At 56.4% G+C, this 24468-nt stretch overlaps 5 protein-coding genes across 6 annotated transcripts in view; 2 read left to right on the top strand and 3 right to left on the bottom strand.

The window, feature by feature from the left end:
• The first annotated feature begins 16 nt into the window (after positions 1–16).
• On the top strand, positions 17–4014 carry FDX1L (ferredoxin 1 like). Its single transcript, XM_011380259.2, has 5 exons — positions 17–283; positions 381–435; positions 642–748; positions 3240–3327; positions 3594–4014. Exons 1-5 carry the CDS (start codon positions 130–132, stop codon positions 3748–3750), a joined length of 561 nt encoding a protein of 186 aa, XP_011378561.1. The 5' UTR covers positions 17–129; the 3' UTR covers positions 3751–4014.
• A 148-nt stretch (positions 4015–4162) lies between these two features.
• Positions 4163–7048, top strand: ZGLP1 (zinc finger, GATA-like protein 1). Its single transcript, XM_011380260.2, has 6 exons — positions 4163–4632; positions 4879–5253; positions 5892–5977; positions 6330–6423; positions 6596–6721; positions 6867–7048. The coding sequence occupies exons 1-6, from the start codon at positions 4493–4495 to the stop codon at positions 6994–6996; spliced, it is 951 nt and encodes a 316-aa protein (XP_011378562.1). The 5' UTR covers positions 4163–4492; the 3' UTR covers positions 6997–7048.
• Positions 7049–9451: 2403 nt separating this feature from the next.
• On the bottom strand, positions 9452–16356 carry ICAM5 (intercellular adhesion molecule 5). 2 transcript variants are annotated; one of them, XM_011380256.2, is made up of 11 exons: positions 15826–16351; positions 14639–14908; positions 14125–14445; positions 13612–13899; positions 12994–13248; positions 12628–12876; positions 11911–12153; positions 11545–11823; positions 11211–11450; positions 10547–10813; positions 9452–9870 (listed from the first exon to the last, which is right to left on the bottom strand). In XM_011380256.2, exons 1-11 carry the CDS (start codon positions 15905–15907, stop codon positions 9593–9595), a joined length of 2772 nt encoding a protein of 923 aa, XP_011378558.1. In that variant the 5' UTR covers positions 15908–16351; the 3' UTR covers positions 9452–9592. The 2 variants fall into 2 exon arrangements, with proteins under 2 accessions (XP_011378558.1, XP_023379185.1); XM_023523417.1 differs by lacking the exon at positions 11545–11823 and having other exon boundaries at positions 15826–16356.
• A 943-nt stretch (positions 16357–17299) lies between these two features.
• Positions 17300–18833, bottom strand: ICAM4 (intercellular adhesion molecule 4 (Landsteiner-Wiener blood group)). Its single transcript, XM_011380253.2, has 3 exons — positions 18196–18833; positions 17774–18076; positions 17300–17627 (listed from the first exon to the last, which is right to left on the bottom strand). Exons 1-3 carry the CDS (start codon positions 18587–18589, stop codon positions 17509–17511), a joined length of 816 nt encoding a protein of 271 aa, XP_011378555.1. The 5' UTR covers positions 18590–18833; the 3' UTR covers positions 17300–17508.
• A 155-nt stretch (positions 18834–18988) lies between these two features.
• The window catches only part of ICAM1 (intercellular adhesion molecule 1), an 8940-nt gene continuing 3460 nt past the window's right edge, over positions 18989–24468 (bottom strand). Inside the window, exons 3-7 of the mRNA XM_011380255.2 lie at positions 21765–22067; positions 21134–21421; positions 20796–21053; positions 20345–20593; positions 18989–20256 (exon numbers count right to left, since the gene is read on the bottom strand). Of these exons, the coding sequence (XP_011378557.1) occupies positions 20093–20256; positions 20345–20593; positions 20796–21053; positions 21134–21421; positions 21765–22067 (1262 nt within the window). The 3' untranslated portion in view covers positions 18989–20092. The remainder of the gene's footprint in view (positions 20257–20344; positions 20594–20795; positions 21054–21133; positions 21422–21764; positions 22068–24468) is intronic.

The raw sequence follows: 24468 nt of genomic DNA, 5'->3' as shown, positions 1-24468 counted from the left end.
ACGCTCCACTCGCCCACAGACCAAGTCTGGAGTCAAGACCCAAGCATCCGTCAGCTCTTATATAGAGGCAATCATGGTCTCTCTCTGCGTTTGTGCCCCACGGCGCATGCCCAGTCCCTGGGTCACGTGATGCCTGTCATGGCGGCCTCCGTGGCCCGGGGCGGCGTGAATGCCGGGTTCTTACTACGGGTGGCGCGGGGCACTTGGTGGAGCCGGCACGGGAGCTTTTTGGGATCCGGGGAGGCTGCGGCGCCAGCGACAGCCAGAAAATTCCGGGCGACAGGTACCCGCCGCGCTTTGGGAGAACGGGGTGGAGCAGCGTTAACCCGTCGAATGCCGGCTGGGCTCGGCGCGTCCGCTCACTCAACCGTGTTTTCCAGGCTCGCACCCGGCGGGAGAGGAAGACGCCAGCGGTCCGGATCAGCCCGGGGACGTGTGAGTGGAGGGGGGGCCAAGTCCCCCATTCCTCATCCCACGAGGTTCCTATGGTTCCCACCTTGCTCTGATGCTCGATCCTTGGGTCCCCCTCTCCTTCGCATTGTTTCCTTGTCCGTTAAGCCCAAGCCCGACTTCCTAACCCTTGATTCCACCTGACGCGCGGGCCATTATCCATTTCGGCTTCCGCCTACATTTGTCCCCAGGGTGAACGTGGTGTTCGTAGACCGGTCAGGCCAACGGATTCCTGTGAGCGGCAGAGTCGGGGACAATGTTCTCCACCTGGCCCAGCGCCATGGGATGGACCTGGAAGGTGGGAGGCCCTTATCATTCGTTTAAAACAAAACAAACAAAACAAACAAACACAAGGACAAAACCACTCACAAATCAGATGTGTCTGTCCACAGCTTAACTCTCCCAAGGCCTCTCACCAATCATGGACTAAAATCCAGACTTCTCACCACTGCCTCATCCTCTGCCCAGCTCTTAACTTTCATTCCCTCAGCATTTGTTTATTGAGCATTTAACCTGAGGTTGCTAAAACTCCTGCCCTATGGGAGGTTGTATTGTTCTCCTTCCTTCCTCGATTCTAGCCACACTGTCTGTCTTGCTATTCCTCAAATCACCAAATTCATTTCTGCCTCAGAGGTTTACATTTGCTACTCCCTGCATCTGAAGTGATTTCCCAAGAGATCTGGTTTATTCTCATCCTCGAGTCTCAATGTAAATGTCATCTTCCTGGCAATCTAATCCCCCTCAACCAAGTTAAAGTCCCCATGCCCCAGTGTCTCTGTCATATTAGTGTGTTTTATTGTCCTCATAGCTCTTCTCACTGTTTTCCTTCTTTGTCATCCCTCCCCAGAATGAGATCAGAAACTATGTTTGCCATGTTCACATGTATCTGTTGCTCATCGTGGTATTTAGATGCAACAGGTATTAAATCAGTTTTTGGTGAAGGAAAGGTAATGATAGCAGGCATTACTTTAAACATGTTAACACATATTAACTAACTGGCTCTCCATGACAATTTTATGCAGTAGAGGAGTTTGTCTCATTTTACAGGTGAAGAAATTGAGCCCTACGTTATGTAGACCTGGTCCAAAGTGAAGTGGCAAAATTAGATTCAACCCAGACTATTTTAATTACTAATCTGTGCTGTTCTTCTATGAATATTGAACACCTACTGTGTGCCAGGCAGCAATGTACAAAATAGATAAGGCCCCTGTCATTTCACACCAATTTCAACCTAATAGGTAGTAGATTTACAATTATATCATCAGCAAATGAAAACAGTGGTCTGAAAAAAAAATGTAAAGGGTTATTTATTGTGTGAATGTAACAGGGAGTCTGATTTAATCATTAGAGGGGATGGAGATGTTGGGGGTGTTCGTGGCAGGCCTGCCTCAAATTTTGGTCTGGAATCCAGTGGCTGGTAGTTCAGGACAGAGATTGGACCATGAGTTTTAGAGGCAAGTGACCTGTGTTCAAATTTTGCCTCTTACTGCTGTGTGACCTGAGCAAGGTACTTAGCATCTCTGGGCCTATTTTCTCATCTATAAAATGGAATAATTTAGTTCCATCTTTCTGGGTTGATATGGAAGATTAAACAGCTATCATGTATAGTGCTTAATACCTGGCACGTGGTTAGTGTGCGGTGACTAATTGGGAACATTTATATTAGATTATCTCTATCTCAAAGGATGAGGCTGCTAATGAGGTAGAAGACAGGGCCGAGGAAGAGATGCCAGGGACTACGTGGAGTTTCAACACCAAGTTTCTCCCCAGGAGACAGGGAGATTCTACTGGGTCAGGAGGGTGCCTTGCAGCTCCACCCTAATTGTCCGACATGTCTGGAAGAAAAAGCCAAATTCTGCCCCATCATTCACTTATAACAGGTGTCTCTTGAGCATCTACAACATGCCAGGCTCAGGGCAGGTGGATGGGGGACAGGTAAACCCAGAGGCTAAGATGATATCTGTGATAAATGCTGTACAGAAATTAATAAGTTAACAAGGCAGGGGGTAGGACAAGAAACAGGAGATGGGAGACTTGGAAGACAATTGAGTCACCAAAGACAAGACCTGGCCATGGAAATAGTGGAGAAAAGAACACTCTAGGCCAAGGGTATAGCAAGTGTAAAAGTCCTGTGATGTTGGAGTTGAGCAAGGGGGCTGATGTGGCTGATATGGAGTGAGTGAATGAATAGGAGGATCACCAGGACTGAGTGGAGAAGATTGGATTTTATTCTGGCTTTGAAAACCCTTTGGAAGGTTTTAGTACAGGAGGGACATTATCCCCAAATGGTCTGTCATCAGTCAGAAGGCTGGGAGTGTTTCCAGGGGCAATCAAAACCCCAGCTTCTTCATCTTTCAACCTTTATTCCTTGACTCCTTCCCCTGCTGCACTAGGTGCAGAGTGAACCAGTCCCTCCTTCAGCAGCAGAAGGGAGGGGGAACACATTTGCCCAGCACAATGACAAGAGTCACAGCTAGGACTCAGGCTACAGGGAACCTGCTTGGCCTTTCCCCTCTCAGTTACACTGACTTCAAGTCCATGTTCGTTAATGGTTCCATGTACCCAGACTGGTCCTCAGCCTGCTGAAGAGTCATATCCTTTTGCAAAACCTGCCTGCAGCTCGGGAACAGCTAGCTGAGTAAATGACAGGGTGGAGGGTGCACACGGTGTGCAGGCCCAGGAGATGAGAGGCACGTGGTGAAACAAAGGGCTTGTGCATTATGTCTTTCACGGATGGCACCAGCCTAACCATGCCCCTTACCTATGCTCCCTTCACTTGCTATCCCCAGGGGCCTGTGAAGCCTCCCTGGCATGCTCCACCTGCCATGTGTACGTAAGCGAGGACCACCTGGACCATCTGCCTCCTCCCGACGAGCGGTGAGCAGGGCTGCCCCTCCCAGCTTGGAGCTGCCAGGTTGGCTGTTGAGCCTCTGCATTGCTGGTATCCACTGGGGAGCAGTGGAGGGCAGACCTAGCTTTTATCCCCTCTCCAGCTGCTGGCAGGGACCCTACCCCCCTGACCACTCCCCCTGGACTCCTTCAGCCTGCCTCTCCCTGGCCTGAGAGGTGCTCCCCTCCTGCTTTCTGGGCTCTGGTCAGCTGCACCCACATGCCCACTGCTAACTGCTGCCCCTCTTGCCCAGGGAGGACGACATGCTGGACATGGCCCCCCTCCTCCAGGAGAACTCCCGGCTGGGCTGCCAGATTATACTGACTCCTGAGTTGGAAGGGGCTGAATTCACCCTGCCCAAGATCACGAGGAACTTCTACGTGGACGGCCATGTCCCCAAGCCCCACTGACATGGGTAGCTGGACCGTCCCAGACACCCACGGCCCCAGGGCCAAGACTGGAAGAATAGCTAAGTTGCCAGCCCAGCCCAGAGCACGGAGGAGACCAAGAGAGTTGTCGAAGCACCCAGAAGGCCAAATGCTTCAGAGAGATCCCGTATCTAGGCTCTGGTGGGAACAGGGCCTCTGCTAGGGCGACCTCGCCAAGCCCCTGAGAATTGGGGTGTGGATAAGGGTGGAATCTAATTAGAGTGGCAATAAAACCGTCTGACAGAACTCCAGCATCTTGAGTGTTCTGGGGAGGGGGCAGCCCCATGGGTCTACAGCTGCATTTTCTAGGCCCCCAGGTCTCCCCTCCCACAGCAGTGATGAGGCCATCAGGGAAACTGAGGCAGAGGTCTGGAGGAGAGGGCCTGGGAATCTGAAGGCCCACGTGAGTCAGCGTGCAAGGCCCCGCCCCCGCAGCCGCGGAGGGATTTGGAGGGGCCGGGGCTGTCCTCGGGCCGCCAGTGGTGTGGAGGCCAAACAAGCAGAGTGGGAAGGTAGCGAGGGGCTAGGGCTGGCCTGAGAGTTGGGGCTAGGAAGTAGGTGCCCGACATCGACCCGCCCTGCCCCTCCCAAGTGAGGCTCATTGCCCCCTCTGCTTGAATCACCAGCACCTTGCAGGTCCCTCCCCACCCAGGTGGCGCTCATCCGTGGGCCGGCAGGGGCGGGGCTGGGCGAGATTCAGGGAGGGGGGCTGGGCTGGGGTGTGATGGAGGCCGAGCCTGCGCCGGACCTCTCCATGATGCTGCGAGAACTGCTGGCGCCGTCCTGTCTGGACCCCGAGCCCCGCCCCGGACCCCCCACCCAGCAGGCGCCAAGGACTCCAAGATGCTTCAGAGCCAGTGGCAGGTGCGTTAAGGAGCGGCCCCTTCCCCCAACCTGGCCCAGTGGTCAAGGGGTCATGACCTTTGGTTCCTGGGGTTATTCAGGGGTCACAATGTTAGTTACTGGTACTTACATAGAAGAGGTTCTGGTCCCCAAGGATACGTGGGGTCATGTGGTCAGAGGTTATGCAATTGCCTTTGCCGCGTGTCCCTGAGGCCTATGTAGGTGCTGCTCAGGAAAGGGGATGACCACACTGTCCCTTGTTTCCAGGTCTTTCTGGCCTGCGCACCAGGACTCAGTCACTGCCCTGCACTTCCTCCAAGACACAGCAGAGGAGCTGACCCAGCCCCCCGCTGGGAACACTCAGGCCCTAGAACCCTGCTGGGAGCTGAAGGCCCTGGGGACGGTGGGACCCCAACTTCTGGCTGGGGATGCCAGGGCTATGCTGACCCCAATCAACCAGCAACACTGCAGCCTGGGACCCCCAGGGTCTCCCCCAGCCCCTTCCGCCCCACCACAGAGGAGATCCCGGAAGCAGTTGAATCCTCACCAGGGCGCCGAGAAAGTGGACCCCCAGTTCGAGGGGGTGACATTGAAGTTTCAGATAAAGCCGGATTCCAGCCTACAGATCATACCCAGCTACAGGTAGGGAGTACAGGTAGGGACTGGCCCTGGTGATGGTGCCCTTTATGCAGTTGATAATTGTGGGGACAGAGGCCTGGGATGGGATGCCCTCAGGGCTCACAGACTCCTATTTGAGCCCTGCATTACAAATGGCCTAGTGTTTGAGCAGGACTGGTGCCAGTTTCTGCCCTGCCGCCATAGCCAGTCATGTCCAGGTCTGAGCCTGGGTCTCCTCTTGACCATTCTGACAGCTGATGCTAACCATTATTTTCCCCAGTAATGATAATAGCTACCATTTGTCAGGAACAACAGTAAAAGATAATAGGTAGCACTTGATGTATGTGGGCTATTGAAGCCTTGTAAAGCCCATTTTATAGATGCAGGAACTGAGGCACAGAGAGAGAGATCAGTTGTCCAGGGACACACAGCAAGGACTGGAGAGAAATAGGATTTCAACCTGGCGGACTGGCCTCAGGCAAACTATCTCTTCAGATGATAATCATTATTATTACTGCTAATGAGGGACAAAGCCAGGCCTTTTGGACATCAGATACCTCCTGAGGGTTGCCTGATACTTTGATAGGAAATCTTCATTTTGAGGGGCTGTCTGGGACATGATACAGGTTCCTCCAAAGCTAACCACCTTGTCTGCTTTCCAGTCTGGCCTGCAGCAGCCGCTCTCAGGGTCCCACTACAGGCCCTGGTGGGGGCCCTGAGGCCAACCTGGGAGGCAGCGAGGCCCTGGGTGAGTCTTGGAGACATGAGAGCTATAAACATTTGGGGGGGGGCGTAACCTCCTGACCTCCATGTCTTTCTCCCCATCCTGCTTCCCCATTTAGACCCATCCAGGAGGAGTCACAGTGCCCCCTCCACTTGGCTGAGTCACCCCACCCCCGGCTTCCTCCTCTGCGGAGCTTTGCCATCTGTCTCCCTTCCTGCTTTTCCCTCTGTCTTAGATCTGGCAACACCCAGGGCTGGCCCAGAGCCAGGTGGGGCCTTCACAGAGATCCCCTTAAATGCCCACTCCACTGCACACAGGTCTCCTGAGCTCAGACTCTTGGCCTCTGACCTCTGCCCTTTGGCCTCTGTCCCTTCAGGACCCCGGCGCTGTGCTTCCTGTAGGACCCAGAGGACCCCACTCTGGAGAGATGCTGAAGACGGTACCCCTCTCTGCAATGCCTGTGGTATCAGGTCTGCAGAATGGAGGAAGGAGTTGGGGTGGGGTTCCTAGATCAGCCTGTGCTTAGCCAGCATGGGGTATTGGGAAGGGAAAACAGCCACCTTTGGGAAAAGTGGTTTCCTTGTGGCGGTTTCTGTGCCCCTGGTGCATCCTGAATATTGGTTTCTTGTACTCCCACCCCAGGTACAAGAAATATGGCACCCGGTGTTCCAGCTGCTGGCTGGTTCCCAGGAAAAATGTCCAGCCCAAGAGATTATGTGGCAGATGCGGGGTGTCCCTGGGCCCCCACCAAGGCCCAACTCAGGAGGGGTAAGCCCTTCCTCACCCAGCCAAGCCTATCTTGTCTCAGTTTTCCCAGAGGAAGAATGAGTGGAAGCCCTCCTAGGAGGAATGGGGAAGGAGCTTGGGTCTTGAGGGCTCCAGCCAGCCTCGTCTCTCCCCCTGCCCCTTTTAGGGACCATAGACGGAAGACCCAGGCCTCAGGCCCCAGAGCTCCTGTCTCAGGGCGTCACTGGCCCCCTTCTTGGCCCCTGCTCCAATCAGGCTTGGCGGAGCCCCCCCTCAGGAAATGCTCTCAGCAGTGACACTCATACTGTTACTAGCAGGGACAATAAAGAGCAAAACTACTCAGCAGGATCGCTGTGACTTGGGGATCTCATCTCTTGTGCCATCGCCTGCTTCTCCCCCAGCCCAGGAATGTGGGCAGGTGTTTTCTCATTGGGGTTCTGAGAGACACACACAGTCACATACACAAGCACCAGCCCCCCACAGAGAATTAGTCATATGTACCACAACGTTCCACACAGGGAAACATCCGCCACACTCAGAGACAGACAACACATATAGAAAGACAGACACACAAGGTAGACATACACATCAACACACAAGATACACATGTGCTGACATTCACATGAGAAAACACAGACCACACACGAGGCTGAAAGATACATGGGTTGACAGACACGTGTCCACCAATAGAAGACACACATGAAACACCAGATGACACACACTGGCACGGTGATACAGACACAAGCGGGCCCTTCAACTGTCAGTTCCACCCCTGCCTGCAGAATGTCACCTTCCTGCACCCTTCCAGGCAGCAGTCCCCCTTCCCTTCTGTCAAGATCTCTCTAATCCCACCAAAAGGTGTCCCCAGCCTGAAGCCACAGGCCTTGGGCAGAGCTTATCACCAAGACACTGGGTGCCAGTGCTCACAGGGAGGGAAGGCTGGAAGTCAAGGGTGGGTGGGATGCAGCAGGTCAAGGGTGATCCCTGCCTTCGGATTGAGTGAGACCTGCCTGGCCATATGCCCCAGGAAGGCGAGTCCCTGCAAGACCTCCTTTAGCTCTCCTGGATGGGCCTGTACAGAAGGCCTGGGCCCAGATTCCTCAGCCCTTAGGCCCCTGACTCGTTTGGTCCCAACCTTCCTGGGCTCAGAACACCCTTCCCCCATGTCTCCCATAGCTGCTGCCTTCTCACCACTTGGGGATGGGGAAGCTTGGCTTTCAAAGAAGCTCCCCTTGACCACCCCGTCTAAAACAGACACCCCGCTCCCATTCATGGCAGGCTCTAGTTCGGCTTCTTGCTGGTCTCCCTCTTAGACCCACCAGAATTTTTAGTTCTCTACTGCTCCAGGGTCATTTCAGTCACATTCCTCTCCTCCACTGGACCATGACTTCAGAGTGCCAAGGTCACTACGTCTGTGTCCCTGACCATGACAGGCTATCCCAGTGCCCAGCATGGAGAACCTCTTTGGGGACACACACTGAACATATGAAGGTCTCAGACTGTGTCTGCAAACTCATGGTGGCTTTTATCCATTTATTCAACATTTATTTAGCAACTACTGTGTGCCAGGCACCAGTGAGGATGCTGTGTAGTAAATAGAAAAAAAGATCCCTGTTCTAGTGCAGTCAGTGTTCTAGAGTGATAGTAAAAAAATTTCACTTATATGGCTAATAGAATGTCAAGTAGTCACTGGTGCTACAGACAAAATATAGAAGGAGGTGAGGAGTTGGGAGACGACCTTAGCCATGGTTCTCACGAAGGCCTCTCTGAGGAGTTTACATTTGCATAGAGACCTGAGGATAAGGAACTAGCTATGGGACTTTTTGGGGTGAGGACACTTCAGGTAGATAGAATGGCAAGAGCAAAGGCCCTGTGGCAGGCAGGACTTTGTGGGGTTCAAGGAACCCAGAGGAAGCAGATGGGAGTGGAGAGATGATTGATGGGGGTGAGACTGCAGGGGCTGTACCACACTTGCAACACGTTGCTTTCTGTACTTGGCACCCAGCACTGGCTTGACCTTAATTGCTGTTTCCTGCTCTCGCCTTTGCTCGTGAAATGTTGGCATGGGCAGCTGATAGAGCTGGAGCTGTTCATACCTGCTTCCTTCTCTACAGCTCTGTTCCTGCTTTTGAGGGAGCAGATGTGGGGGGGGGGAGGCAGCTGTTCTCTCCTTATGCTGTGAGGAGTGAGGGGGATAGTGGTGTGCAGTGAGGGTTTCGGGTGATACCCTGTGTCTCTGTTCTGAATCATGATAGGCCAATTCCAAAGGCAGTTTGGAGGTAAACAGAGGCACAGTGGATGGGCACAAGATGGAGGAAGCATTAAGAATGAGGCAGAGACATCCTGGGTGCTGACACCAACAGCTGCAGCCACTGCCTTTATTTATCATTTGGTGGAGGCTTCAGGGCTGGAGTCTGAAGCGCAGACTAGGAGGGGAACTCCACCTGTCCTGGGAAGGTGGCCTCAGCTCTGCCTGGAACCAAGCCTGGGGAAGCACCTAGCTCCCACCCCCAAGTTAGCCAGATTAGACAGCAGCGCTGGGTGGAAGAGAGGGAGAAAGAAAAGCAGTTCGCACGCGTGCCCAAGGGTCCAGTGAGAGGAAATGTGGAATGGGGAGAAGCTCCCTGCAGACTATGCCTATACATAGTAGACTCACGAAAACAAAAACAGCCTTTTGAATAAATAACCTTCGTGAGATTCAAACCCTGGGTTGCTTCCACACTGCAGAGACCAACACAAACGGAACCGGAGTCCTTTATAAAAACTTTATTGGGGGAGGGTAGAAAATGGGGGTGACGCCCTGGAACTGAATACATAAATAAGTGAATAAACAGTAAGCCCCCGTGTGCGTCTGGGGGGCGTCCCCCGGCCCGCGGGGAGAGGGGAGCGGGCTCATGCTGACGTCAGCTGTATGGCGAAGACCTCGCCCCCCGCTGGTGCCTCCATGGTTCCCACAGATTCTGTTCCACCTTCGGCGCCCGCGCCCCCGCCTGAGCCGCCGCCGCCCGTGCCGTTGAGACACACGGCCTCGCCGGAGCTCTCGGCCTCCTGCACGTTATACTCGCCCTTCTTGCAGGCGGTGGACTGTACGTAGAAGGCCAGGCCGGCCCCTGCGGCTAGCAGCGCCGCACCCCCCGCCGCACCGCCCACGGCGACCCACAGCCACGGACCTGCGGGGTGGAGCCCCTCAAAGAGGGTGGACGAGCTCGGGGTTTCCCCCACCCCAGCGAGATGCCAAGCCCAAGCCACACCCAGCGCTGGTGGGACCCAGAACCAATTTTAAATGCCACCCCAGCGCATGGGGATATAAGCCCCTGGCCACAGAGATACCCACAAGTCAACTCTCCTCATCTCCAAAAGAATGAGGGGAAACCGAGTCATTCCTCTATCCTAGAAAGAACCGAACCCTAGAGTGACATGAAGTAGGGGGAAGGGATCTAGTTAGAGCCTCCCACTCCCATCCTCTGCCCTTGCTCCCTCACCAAGCCCCATCTCTACAGTGACACAGTGGAGGATGTATAGGACCAAGTCTCTACTGGGCAGAAGCTCCCCTCAACACACACTTAATAAGTTTCTCCCCACAGCAGTCACAGCCCTAGAGGGTCCCTCTCCTTGAAGTTCATGCAGCAACCTCTCCCTCCATCCACCTCCTACTTCCATCTCGCCATCAAAGCACCCCCCCCACCACCACCACACACGCGTCAGGATGTCCCCGACTTCTACCCTGGACTCCTTCAGTCTCTTCTGTGAGGACTGAGAGGGAGGCAGGGATGAGGTCAGGTGTCCCAAGGCGCAGACCCCGGGCCCCTGCAAACCCCTCACCCTTTCCCCCCAGCGGCCACTTACCAGCCACACGCACGATGATACGCCGCGAGTGGCGCCCATGCGCGTTGGTGGCTGCGCACTCGTACTCGCCGCCGTGGCTACCCAGGGCGCCTGCAACGCTCAGCGTGCTGTTGTTGCTAGACAGGCCGATGTTGAGCGCCCCAGGGGGTGCGCGCCAGCTGATCTGGGCCGGAGGCCAGGCCTCTGCGCGGCAGGTCAACGTGAAGTTCCCTCCTGGCCGCACGCCACCGGAAGGGGAGGCGGCCAGTTCGGCTACCACCGGCTGGTCTGCGGGATACAGGAGGTTGGAAGGGGACTCAGCGGTGGCCTGGATGTTGACCAAGTGCCCTGCTTCCATCCACCATAATCTGAGACCATCTCTGCTCAGATGCACAGGTGAGGATCCTGTCTCCCTTCAGAGCCCCCACCCCTTAAATTCGGGCTGTTGTCTGGACTAAGATCCTGCACCCCTACTTCACCCAATAGGAGGAAGTAGGGACCCGTGCTATTGCCCTTATGACCCAGACTTAAGGGGGTCCGGGTTCCTGTTCTATAGAGTTTTTATTACCTCAGGTTTAGGCCGGGATTCCTTGTTCCCAGAAATGGGACTCCCCAGGCAATCCCACCGCTGCATGTCCCTGATCTGGGCACCAAGTGCCCTCTATCTGGTACTGTCCCCACTCACATTCCACACCCACAGTGACAGTCCGGGAATCTGTGCCATGCGCATTGGTGGCCAAGCAGCGGTAGTCGCCTGCATCCTGTCGGGACACACGCAACCGCTGAGGCTGGGGTGTGCCCTCCCTGGAACAGCGCACTTGTGGGGAGGGGTGACCTCGGGCGGTGCAGGCCAGCGCAGCAGCCTCGGCCCCTTCCAGCCACGTCTGGTGACTTGGGCAGGTGGACTCATCCATTTGCGGAGGCGCTGTAAAGCAGTCATGGGGGGGCATCAGGGGAGGGCTGATCCAGGGCACCCTCTACATCCCTCCCACCCCCATCCCTGCCTGGGCCCCGCTCACACTCCACGCTCACGGCCACTGTCTTGACCATGGAACCGTGCCGGTTGGTGGCGTTGCAGGTGTAGATACCAGGTGTCGGTTCACTGGGAATACTGGGGGCTCTGGGACTAGGGTCTGGGGGTGCCAGTGGCAGCAGTACCCCTTCACTGGTATTTCTAGAGCCGACACACTCCACTCTTGGCTGTGGCTTCCCATCAACCTCACAAGAAAATAACCGTCCAGATCCTTCCACCCATGTCCAATTGCTGGGGCAGCTTAGCTCCTCAAAACTGGGGCCATCTGTGGAGCAGAGGGTCATGCAGGGACTGGAAGTTAGGTCAGGGTTATCCTGACATAATCCATCTTGCCCCTTGCTACCCCACTCACATTCCACTGTGATGGCCACATTTTTGGCCACAGAGCCTCGAGCATTGGTGGCTTCACAGCGGTAGGTGCCTGCGTGCTCCCGGGCCACGCGGAGCAGGCCCTCAATGACCTTTGCCTCCCCAGAGCGCACGCAGCTCACGTTGGGTGGTGGGACCCCATGTGCCACGCAGCTCAGTGAGGCCTCGGTTCCTTCCAGCCATGTAATGCGTTCTGGGCAGCCCACGCTGTCCAGTGCTGGTGCATCTGGAAGAGAGAATGTTATTAGGTTCAGGGTTTGGGGATCAGACTAATGTCTCTAGACTCTCTTTCTTGCCCCAAGGTAGCCACGAAGTTGGGCCAGCTATGCCCTGCACAGAGACCCTGAACCAAAGAGGTTTCATGCACCAAACTGTGCACTGTTTTAGGGCCTCATGAGCCCCAAGAGGCACATTTTTCTGATTCCTACAAAGCGCCCACAGGACCCTTCCCCCAGTCTTTGACCTAAAATTTGTTAGATGCCTTGGAGCACACACCTTTCCAAGACTCTCTCCAAGTACCAAACTCCACACCCCTACCTTTTCCCCTCCAACCTTCGTCCAATCTGGCTCACCAGCCTTCCCTTTCCTGAAATCCCGCCCAAAGGCACTTCTCAGACCCTGCTGCTACCCTTCCCTGTAGTCTTTCCACCCCCAGACCTTTAGAATCAGACAGTGATGCACCCTGCGCACCCTCACTCACACTCCACTGTCAGTGTCACATCCTTGACTGCCTCGCCCTGCATGTTGGTCGCAGTGCAGCGGTAAGTGCCGGCCAGTGCGCGAGTGATCGGACCCAGCAGGCCCAGCGCCAACACGGCCCCGCCGTCAGGCCGGGCGCAGTGCACGGAGGGCTCTGGGTTTCCGCGGGCCTCACAACGCAGTATCTGCTCTGGACCCTCGGGCCATGTCCAGCTCCTGGGACAATCCGAATCTTCCAGCCGGGGGGCATCTGCGGGCAGGGGTGTGGGAAACAGAGAGGCTACACGTGGACTGTGGGAAAGACTCCACTTGGGACCAAGCAGATCCTTGGAGAGCACGAGGAGGAAGGCAAGAGGTAAAAACTCACATAGGACACGCAGTTCGGCGCTCTCGTTCTTATTCAGGGTCTCTCCGTCCACCTCGAGGGTGGCGTCGCAGAAGAAGCTGCGTCTGTCGTCGTGCTCGGTGGCATTTAGCTGGAGCTGAGAGGGCTGCCCCGGGACCGCAGCTGGAACTCCATCCAGTGTGACCAGGGCTCCGGCCCCGGCAGTGCAGGTTACTGTCACCATCTTCCCCTCGGGGGCGCTGGGCTCACTTAAGGTCAGGAGGGGCGCGGGGAAGCCTGGGGACGGGGCATTTGCCGGGAGTCGACTGACCACGCCTCTCCCGCAGCCAAGACTGCCCCAGGTCTGCCGGAATTCTCCCAGCGCTGCGGTCAAAATGCGGGTACGGTGCCCTGCCTCGCGGGCAGCTCAGGCTCCGCCCCTTCTCACCCCATCCCTTGAGCACGTCAGGCCACATTCCCTTCCTGCGGCTCAGACTCCGCCTCTCCCGCCATTCTGCTTCAATCCTCCATCTGCCCCGCCCCTTCAGGACGTCGAAGCCACGCCCACCCCATAATTAGCCCCGCCCACTCGTTGCCCCGCCTTCGAGTCCCTCTGGCTCCACCCCCGAGCCGCAGAGGTCTCGCTTCACTCTGCCTTACTGTAGACAGTCACGTTCTCCCGGGTCTCGCGGCTCTCGGCCCCCAGGGTCACAATGCAGACCAGCTGCCTGGAGCCCTCCTGCTCTGAGCTAGGTGTGGCTGTGGCAGTGGCCATGAGCTCGTCCCCCTCGAGGGTGATATCAGGACTCAGCCTCTGATCCCCCAGCGCCAGGTAGACACCGGCCTCCGAGGCTGGAAAAAGCCCGTCCAAGGTGCAGCTCACGAGTCTTTCCGAGCCCACTTCCAAGAGCCGGGGGGCAGCGAGGCGCGGTGGGTCCGGAGACAGTGCTGAGAGTCCAAGAAGAGAGCCTGAACTTATGTATTGAACACTCAATATGCACTAAGCGCTTTACATGCACTATCATCCTACCATCCTCAAGGCACAGAGAGGAAAATAGCTTTCAGCTGGTGAGCGGTAGAGTAAGAATTAGAATTTAGATTTCTCTACCTCGAAACTTCTTAAGCATCAGCCCGACCCCCCTGGGTCCCTTTCTCTTCCCCACTCCCACTTACCGAAAGTTCGGAGCTCTCTGGAGGCCGAGCTATTTTCAAACAGACCCAGGCCCTGGGGCCGCAGGTCCAGCTCCGCGCGGCATGAGAAATTAGCCCCATGGTCCTCCCTCCGCGCCAGTACAGTGGCCGTGAGCACCGCGCCCCGTGCTCGGGGTGGCTCCCCGGCGAAGCTGTGGCGGATCAGCTCCTGGGAGCCGCGCAGGAGGGTCAATGTGAGACTCCCACGAGGCCCAGCGCCGGGGACCCTACAGCTCAGGGTGAAGTTCTCTCCTACAGGCTGCCAGGCAGGCAGCGGAACTAGCTCCACACGATCTGGCCGCTCTGCAAGGGGAAAAACACAGCTCTCGGAAATGCCAGGGGTCAGCGACACATAGCGTGGAACCCAGGGAGCCAAGACTGGACGGCATGGGGACCCAGGGGGTGGGGCCTGAAGGGGATGACCCGGTAACCCAGGGGGCGGGGCCTGGAAGGGAGGTAAAATAGTGGAGTAAGAGTGTGGCTGCTGAGAACTCACGAAAAGTGCGAATGAGCCCACGCGCCTGCAGTGTGCGCCGCGCGCAGCGGAAGAAGCAGACCGGCTGGGTCTCCGGCTCGCGAATGTCTATCAGCTGCCGCGCCAGCCAGCGCAAACCTCTCTGGGTCCCATTCCGGCGCAGCGAGGTCTCCAGGCCACCGCGCTCAGGCCGTGGGCAGTTGGTGCTGCAATTCAGCCACAGCGATCCCCCACGTTCCACGAGGGCCACGCGGGGCTGTAGGTCCGCCCAGAAGGGCTCCTGCGCGACCGCTGCCCGGAGAAACGCGGGCTCAGCCTGGGAAGCCACCCCTATACAAGTCAGGAACTCCCGGGGAATGAGCAGAGGCCGCAGTGAGGAAAGAACTCAGTAGTGTCGCGTCCTGCCCAGGCCTAATATTTGGAGGCGCGCTCCCAGGGTGCAAACCTCGAGGGTGTCTGAGACATGGCAGCGGAGAGCCCTGGTCTCCAAGGTGGCTATGGATGATGGAAAAGCATGGCGGAATGGGGAAAATGAGAAGAAAGATGGGGTTTTCCATGCACACAACAACGCTGGGAGGAGGGGACCCCAGGTGTGGAAAGGGAAGCGAACTGGTGGTTTTTAGAGTTCTCACTAAGAGAGGGGAAGACTGAGGTTGAGGCGAGGGCAAAAGAGAGATGAGGCTGAATCAAGGATAAGGGAGGACTCCAAACCCGGGTGAAGAACAGAAAGAGGACGCGGGGCTGGGCTCATGGAAGGGACGGCGGGAACATCGAGGGACTTGGTTGCCAGGGCTCCGGGTGGAGCCGGAACAGCGCCTGAATCACGGCAGTTGGAGTGATCGGGTCTTCGCGCGAATGGGGAAGATACCAGTCCGTGGACCGTGGTGCATAGCAGAGCGTGAGGAGATACCCCGGGAGGGGACACAGGGACATGGGTATCTCCGGGGAGCGAGGTTGGGTGCGGAAGAGCACCTAGCATCTCGAAGGGGGTAGGGTAGAGACCTGGGCAAGCAAGGAGTCGGGAAGCTAGGTCTTCAGTGTGTGTTGGGGGAAGAGAAATAGAGAAGAAAACCCAGGGCTCAAGGTGGGGGCGGAAGCGTGGGAGCCAGGCGAGGGCGGAGCTCAGAGGGCAAGTGGCTCCTTCTCAGGTCCGCGAACTCCGTCTCCACCCCACCCCCTGTCCACCCGGAGCCGGTACCGGCTCTTACCTGAGAGGTGGAAGACCCCCAGGCCCAGGGAAGCCCAGAGGCCGAGCAGCGCCCGGCGCAGCCCTGGCGAGGGCCCTGGCATCGCCGCCGCGGGGAAAGCTCAGGAAGCAAGGGGAGCGCGAGTGCCGAGCTGGGCTCGAGGACCGCGCGGCGCGGCGCGGCGGGTGGGGTGTGGAGGAGGCAGAGTTGCGCTCTGGGATTGGTTTAACGTTGGTAACTTGGTTTCCAAGGAGGGGGCGGTGGCAGAGGCGATGGGGAGGCGGGAGGGAGAGCGTGCGCCAGGCTCCTGGCCTGGGTGAAGGCGTGCGGCAGGAGCCAGCGACCCCCAGGGTCTACGTGGAGGCCTGTTCAATTGTCCGGAGCCTTCTGAGGGTGGCTGCGCGTTCCCGCGTCATCCCCGGCGGCGACGCGGAGGTCGGGGGGTTGCTGGATTGCCCTTCTCAAACCTCCACCCCACCCCTAGCTTAGATGCTGTGATAATGGAACTCCGAGCTCCGCCCTCATATTTAGCCCTTCCCACCAGAGCCTCTTGGGGCGGAGATTGATTTGGGGCTAGGAGAGATTTGGGAAGCGCAAGATGGGGTAGATCCAGTGACTGGCGTGGGATGCCTCCCTCATTGATTCTTTCCCTTTTGACCCCGGGGAGCTGAGGGTTACAGCCACGCCCCCAGTCCCTCTCTGGCTCCGCCCCCGCACGCGACAGAGGGGGCGGGAACCAAAATGCCAGCGAGTCGGGAACACGTGTGCGTGAGCTCAGCGTTCGCAGGCGTCTAAATTAGGGTCGGCTGAGCTCCCAGTCTGTATTTACCCAGTGTGCAGCAGGCACGTGTCTACTCGGCGTGTGCGAGCAAGAGCCGCGGAAGAGCGCCCCCCCGCGCGGTGAGCGGGGTCCTGGACCACGCGGGCCCTGCCAGGCATTCAGTACGGGTCCGGATTCTGTGACCATGCGAGACCAAAAGACCAGCTGTGACACTTTTGACCCAGCATCCGGGCCTCAAGCTTTGACACTCTTGTGTACCCACCAGGCCCGGTGACCATCAGGACATTGCCAGGACGCGCGTCTGAGCCACCCAACATGTACCATCCGATTGCTCCTTCTCCGCAGTCACAACATGGGTACCTTTTCTGCGTATGCACGCCCTCGGTATATCCCTGTGACCTTGCCCATTTGTGCCCTTATTCCCATCGCTGACAAGTGAACTCTGGGCTCAGTTCTCGCCCTATCCTTGTACTACAGTTAAGTGCAGGATCAAAGTGGAAAGAAGGGGGATGGGAAAGGAAACGTAATATCCAATCAGAGCTGCTGCGTGTTAACAGAGGAGCCAATCAGGAAAAGTAATACCTTGAAGGTACCCGCCCACAGCCCAAGGCCCTCAGGCGCTCAGGCTTTGCCCAGAGGCACCGCACCGATAATGTCCGCAAGGCAGGTGTTTACTACACCGCTAGCAATGCGGAGCGATTGAGGCTCTGAGTAACCTCAGGTGCCCTCGGGGAGACAAGGAATTTGGAGAAAGTGACTGCAAGAAGGCCAAAAAAAACCCGCTTCTCTGAGGCTGTGCACTAGTGGTGGACCTTTAGGCAGCGGGACAGAGGTAGGCTGAGGAAGGCTTTATTGATCCAGGCAAGGTTCCTTAAATTGTTCCAGATACCTTTTTGCTCACACACAGCCGGCATGGAAAACCTCTACGCTTGGGACTGCATCAGTAGGTACTTTCGCAGGTAGGCGGCCCCCACAACGAGAAAGATCACCACAAGGGCTGCGATGGAGGTAGAAGCCAAGGGTTTGGACACAGAACTCCAAGCTAGAGGCAGGAGGTGAGAATTAGGAACGGAGCACTTGGAGGTGTGACGACCCGCATGGCCTCTCAAGCTTGGCCTGTGCACCCTCCCGGGGTCATAACTCTTCTCCACCCCTCCTCAAGTCCCCAGGATTACAAGAGTGACTCACCAAAGTCTATCATCACGGGTGCCGATCTGCTGCTGACCACCAGGCCGTCAAGACTGAGGCGCGCGTGGCACCTCACAGGTTGCCAGAAGTCGCGGGGCCTGGCCGGGAACTCATAAGTCAGCGTCACATTGGCCAGATTCGGGCCCTTGAAGCGCTCCAGGCTCTCGGAGTAGATGACCCGGCCGCCGCTCCGCAGACTCACCACCAGGAAGGCCACGGGGAACACGTGCGTCACGTGGCAGCGCAGAGTATAATTAGAGCCCTCTAAGACTGGAGGCTCCAGGATCACGCTGTGTGGCCGTTCTAAAGCAAGAGGGGGCCGCTGAGAAAGGTCCGCGGGCGCCACCTAGCGCGACTGTCAACTGCCCCACCCATGTCCCCCTCCTCTCACCCCAAACTGGGCCTGAGTCCCTTTCCCTCACTGTAGGTGTTGATCCTGGCGGTGGCACCCCGTGTTACTCCTGCGCAGGTGACGAAGCAGTGCACATTGGAGCTCCAGGCCCTCACATCCAGCAGCTGGAAGGAGACCCAGCTGGGCCCACTGATGTTCTGGCCTCGCTGCAGTCCGGTACGGAGGCTGAAACCCTCTGGCAGGGGGCAGCTGCTGCTGCAGTTGAGCCACACTGAACTCCCAGGTGGCTCAGCCATGAAGTTGGGGCTTATGCGCACCCAGAACAACGCTTTGGTCTCCGAGGGCGCTGGAGAGCTATCTCCGGAGCCTTGTGCGGGCGCAGCCCGGCGCCTCAGCGCGCTCCTTCCTCCCGGATAGGCGGCAGCCAGCAAAACCACCAGAGAGAGGTGGAGCAGCAACCCCATGGCAAAAAGCCGAACTGAAGGACCCCGCGCCAGGAAGCCACGGCTGGCTCTGGAGATAAAGAGGCTCGAAGCCCCGCCTTCTCAGCCCCACCCGGAGAGATAGAGGCTCCCGGAGGGCCCAGGAGCCCTGCAATATATACCCGCCTCTCTTGACTCAAGAATGGGATTCCAGACACCATTATAAACCAATGTCCTAGTATTTTTCCCCAGAGAAGGATCTTTAATTTTCACTAGCGTCTCAAAAGTTCTTGATAAACTCAGATTTGGATTAAGGCCTCAGGGTTGGGTCTTGAATTGCAGCCTTTTCTTGGGAGAGGAAGTGGGAGGACAGGGCTGTGGTAGGGCTAGAAAGAGCTCCATCTGGATGTGACACTTCCCCTCAATTCACACAAGGCTGAGCCAGATGAAAAAGCTTTATTAGCACAAGGGAGAGGCTTCCGGACCTGGGAGGGGGTCCTCCAAGGCCTCTCCTCCCCACTGCCTGTTGGGCCCTCATCACTGCAGGAATTTGGAGCTGCCAGAGTTCTTTTCTTGCATGGTCCCAATGAGATGGAAACAGGACAAAGCAGGGGCAAAGAGGGGTTGGACATAGTTTCATGGGACTCCATACTTTAGCTGCCAAGGATTGGGCACTCATGTTTAGGCATGCCACCAAGTGTCATTGTGAGCACTAACAAAGATGCATATGGGTGGAGAGGTGGCTAACAGATGTCAACACCAGTGCTGGGTGGTCAGGGCTCCGGGAGTCGTCCCTGGGCACGTCACCAGCTAGACCGTGTTGCACCGGTAGTCCCCTTCTGGAGGAAAGCAGTTTGGCCGATGGAGTGGGAAATTCCACCCCACTGGATCCTTTCGCCAGGCGCTCTTGTGCAGTGCACAGCCAACACAACTGTACCTGGCAACCCTGAATGACATTAGACAGAGCTCCCTAAGGGCAGAAACCTCTGTTCGTCTTATTTACCATTCTACCCCACATCAAAGGCACTAATAAATACCTGGTAAAAGAACAACTGAATAAATATATCACCAAGAGTTGGCAACAGTCAGTGGACAGCACTGCCAGAGCTGGCATCTATCAAAGGAAGTGTAGGGATTTGTATTTCAGTAGTGCCTGTGTTTGGCGTGGTCCCCTCTCTCAGAACTGTAGGGCTTCAGCACACGCAGTAAGGGGTGAGTTTTGATGTTTCCCAGATGGGTGTCCCCCGTGTTGGAGGTGTGCGTCTCCATCATACCCCTCTGGCCGGGTCAGCCTTTGACATCCCTTTCAGTCATACCCCGAGCCTTGCCCCCAAGTCTTGGCTCAACCTGTGGCTACAGGTCAAGCGTGAGGCCTGGAGGTACTAAGTGTGCAGGTACCATGACCCTGAATGTTGTGTGTATCCTGACTGAGGTCTAGTCTGTCCTCTGGCATCCTGGGAAGGCAGATGCAGCTGAATGGTATATGTCCACCACTGCTCAATGCAGCACCGATGTCACCAGTGGAGGCCTTGTCCTAGGACAGGCTCAGGGTGGTGTGTTCAGCTTCATGGCGGCCGCCTCCTGGGCCTTCTGTAGCTTGTATTCCCGGATCTTCCGCTGGCGGTTATAGAGGTAAGCACCTGTGAGTACAACGCTCACGATGACTAAGGCTGTCACCAGCACGATGATGATCACGTTATTATCGTGGTCTGTGAGAACAATAGGGAATGATGAGGGTTGAGCTGGGCTCACTGCCCCTGCCCTGCCCAGCCCAGCCCAGAACACCAGCACACTCACAGATCACGTTCACGACCACTTCACGGATGACCTCACCGCGACTGCTCTTAGCCCGACACACATAGGAGCCTGAAATCTCCCTCTTGACAGGCCTCAGGTCCCCGATGGGCAGCAAAAACCCAGTCCCATTCTGGCGACAGTCCAGCTTAGGGGTTGGGTTCCCCCAGGCCTGGCACCTCAGGGTCTGCTGGGAGCCTTCCTGCCACGTCCAATTTCCTGGGCAATCCTTCTCATTTAGTCGGGGGCCATCTGGAGAAACACAGCAAGATGAAGGACTGAGTCAGGGACCATGACACCTTTCTCACCACCTAGGACCAGAGGACTTAGGCAGGTACCCAGTGAGGAGGCCACCCAGGTGGGCACAGGGGTGGGCCCCAGAGGTCAGGAGCTCATGACGTCTTAGGGATTGGGCCTTGGAGATTAGAAGTCATTGTCCAGCGGTCCCACTCACACAGAACATGGAGTTTCAGGGTCTTGTTCTTGTACAGCACCTCCCCAGCCACCTCCAGGGCAGCAGAACACAAGAAGCTGTGCCCATTGTCCTCGGCTGTAACGTTCAGTTGAAATTGGACGCTTGAGGCTGGAGGCCCGGCTGGAGCCCCACTCAGCATCGTCACCATGGCTCCAGCATGGGCCTTGCACTCCACGCTCACCACAGTCATCTCCGAGACCTCGGGCTGGCTCAGGGTCAGGCTGGGAGCAGGGAAGCCTGGGGATGGAGTACACAGTGAGCCCAGCCCCTAGTGCTGGCCACACCCCCTCAGAAGCCCCACCCTGGTCTCTACTTACTGTAGATGGTCACAGTCTGCTGCGACCTCCGGCTCTGGTTTCCCAGGATGACGGCACACGTCAGCTGGTGGGTGCCCTCCTCTTCTGATTTCGCCTCGACCCAGGCGCTAGCCCAGAGGAAGTCATCGTTGTACTTGACTGTGGGTTCCAGCTTCTGCTCCCCCAGCACCAGCATGACCTGGGCCTCTGAGGCTGGGAACAGCCCAACCAGGGTGCAGTTCACCAGCCACCGCGTGCCCACTTCCATGATCAAGGGGGCGGCAAGGTGCGGGTCGGTCACTGGCAGGACTGGTGAGAGAAGGCGGATGTGAACAGAGAGGGTAGTGAAGCCTTTCCTGGAGCATTTTCATTTCATCGCTTAGAACTCCTCTTCCCAGGAGGCTGTGGCCTGGGTCACTCGCACCCCTTACTCTAGGTCACAGCTTTCTCAGAAGATCCCGTGGCCCAAGCACCCTATCCCCTAACACACACTCCAGTGGCCAAGAAGATGTTCTTTTCAGAAATCTTTGCAATGTAGGTCGACACCTTCTCAGTATCCTCATGGCCAAGGGCCCCTCCTTCCCAAGAACCCCTCACGCCAAGCCAGAACTCCCCCTCAGCCTGTCCTCCTGCATGATCTCCCATGTCTCACCGAAGGTTCGGAGCTGCCTGGGGGCTGAAACGTTCTGGAACAATCCCAGCCCTTCAGACCGAAGGTCCAGTTCCGTGCGACAAGAGAAATTGGCTCCATGGTCGTCTCTGCCTGCCAGCACTGTGGCCGTGACCTCAGTGAGGTTGACTTTCGTCTGCCGACTCAGCTCCTCCTCCCCACGGAGCAGGACCACGGAGAGATGGGGCCGGGGCGCTCCTCCCTCCACCTGGCAGCGCAGGGTGAGGTTTTTGCCCACTGGCTGCCAGTGGGGTAGGGATTCCAGCTCCACACGCTCTGGGAACCCTGGGCGGGGGAGAGAGGGAATGTTCTGTGAGCCGGACAGGACATCCGCCAGCAGGGGACACTGGAGCATGGGCCTCATCTGCCCCAGAAAACCTCACCAGTCTTTCCCTAAAACACACTCCCCCAAACACCTAAGCCAGACAGGAATGTTAAGAGCTTCAGAAGAAACAGGTGAGAAGTCCCCGAGTGGATGTGAAGGGGGCCAAACAATTCCTTATTCACTGCAGAGTCTAGGAGTGAAAAGTGGGAAAGAACCTCAGAGCCCGTCACCAGCTGTCCTGTGAAATAAGGGAATTTCAGCTGCCCAATCCATTGGAGATTGTTTTTAAAAGACTTCTGCTCCCCCTTCTTTCTTGGCCTTATTTTTCTCTGTAGCACCCCTCACCCTCGACAGACAAGATCACCTACTCAGGGAACTCATTTCTCCTTAAATTCTCCCATGGAATGTCAGCCCAGGAGGGCAGGGATCTTGGTCTGCTTTGTCCCCTGTCATGTTGTTGGCATACAGTAGTCAGTCTGTATTTATAGAAAGAATAAAGTTGAGCCACCCACACTGATTCAAGTTCCCAAGTGCACTGTGTGATCCTGTGAAATGGTAAAGCTGTAAGAGCAACCCACAGACTCAAAGCGCAACTTTGAGTAGCCCCTGAAAACACAACCCGTGGGCTTGGTTTCTGCAGGTCAGGGTCTCTACTCTGCATGAGGTAACAGAAGCCCAAGACTGGATTGCCAGTGAAAATTTAGAGCAGAGTCTCAGTGAACTGTGACTTAGCACTGAAACCCCCAGGCTCCCCAGGGAGAAGTCTTGAGGACTCTTAGTCACTGTTCCTTTCTCAAGAGGCTCTGAAATGTCACTCGACAATGCTGTTAAAGTGTCAGGGGCCTAGGGTTGGATCCTAGCTTTTTTGCTTCTTTGCTATGGGCTGTGGGTGAGTGACTTTGCCTCTGGAACAGTCCCAGCCCTTGGGGCTGCAGAAATGGAACCTCAGTTTCCTGAGCTGTAAAGTGGGGTTATTGGAGGTAAGATTATTCTTAATCCATTTAAGAGGTTAGGAGAGTGAGTGTAAATGGGTACGAAGTTTCCTTTTTAGGGAGATGAAAATGTTCTAAAATTAGGTTGTGCTGATGGTTGCACATCTATAAACACACTAAAATTCATTGACTTGTACACTTTACTGTTCAAATAAAAGACCGAGAAAACCCTCAGACGTCCATCTCTGACCTCTCATCACCTGCTGCAAACCCCAACCTGCAGAGCCAGAGGCCCCCTCAAACCTCAGCCCCCAAATCTCCGAGCCCAGCTCCTTGTCCCGAAGGCCAGACTGGTGGAGGAGATCTGTCTCGCCTGTACCTCTCCTTGACTCCCCACCTTTGGTCCCTCACCAAGTCCTGGTCACTCTGCTCTTCAAATATTTGTCTGCCCCTCCCTTCCTCTATGCAGCCACTGCCCACAATAAGTGTGGCCTGGACAAGGCCCTCAGCCAAGTGCTCTCTGGATTCCCGTAAGTCTAGCCTTCTGCTACCTAGATCCCTGGCCTGCTCACGCACCCAAACATGGCTCCCTCTCACCCCGAGGAGAAGTTCCCAATTCCTCAGCCTGGCAGCGGAGGACCTGCCAACCTCAACTCCAGCCTCACCAATCTGTTGATGTTCAGCTCCTCCTAAGCGTCGGCCCCTCCCAAACCCAATTCAGCATGTTTCCCCACTCCGAACTTTTGCCCAGACTGTTCCCTCTGCTCAGAATGCCTGTCTACCAACTCCTATGCATTCCTCAAGGCCCAGTTAGGGATCACCTCCTGTATGAATCACCAGTCTAACCTTTCTAAAGAAAGCTTAGCCACCCAGGGATGCCCCTCACCTTTATACTGGGTGTGGGGCAGGACCAAGCTAGAGTCTCTCCTAGGTGATGCCCACTGCTACTGTGCCAGCTCTCTGCTCCATTTCACAGAGGTGGAAACTAAGGCAAAGTCCGGTGCCCAGAGTCACAGAGAGAGAAAGTGGCAATGCCAGGACTCATACCTAGAGCGCTGGGCTTTCAACTATCAAGTCCAGCTGTGGAAGGGTCTTCTGCGAAGTTTCCCCGGGGTTTTCAGAGGCCACTGGAAATGTTTGGGGACTTCCCTCACCTGGCCAGCATCTGCTCAAACATGTTCCAACTCAAAAGCAAAGCTGACATTTGCCTAAAGTCTTCCTTGCCCGGGCACCGTGAAGATGGAACGTCTTCCATGCCTCACTGCGTCATGATACCATCCCAGGAAGTCTCATGTGAAAGTCAATCGAGAAGTTATGTCCCCCAGTCACCTGGTTAGTAAAGGGCATGCTGGGACTGGAATCCAAGGCTGTCTAATCTCAAAGCCAGTTGGCCAATTCTCTTCCTTCCCTCCTCCCTTCCTCCCTCCCT

The sequence above is a fragment of the Pteropus vampyrus genome, unplaced genomic scaffold (assembly GCF_000151845.1).
Source record: "Pteropus vampyrus isolate Shadow unplaced genomic scaffold, Pvam_2.0 Scaffold391, whole genome shotgun sequence".
NCBI classification, from domain to species: Eukaryota; Metazoa; Chordata; class Mammalia; order Chiroptera; family Pteropodidae; genus Pteropus; species Pteropus vampyrus.
Note: the sequence above shows the minus strand (reverse complement) of the source record. Positions and strands in the feature narration are given on the sequence as shown.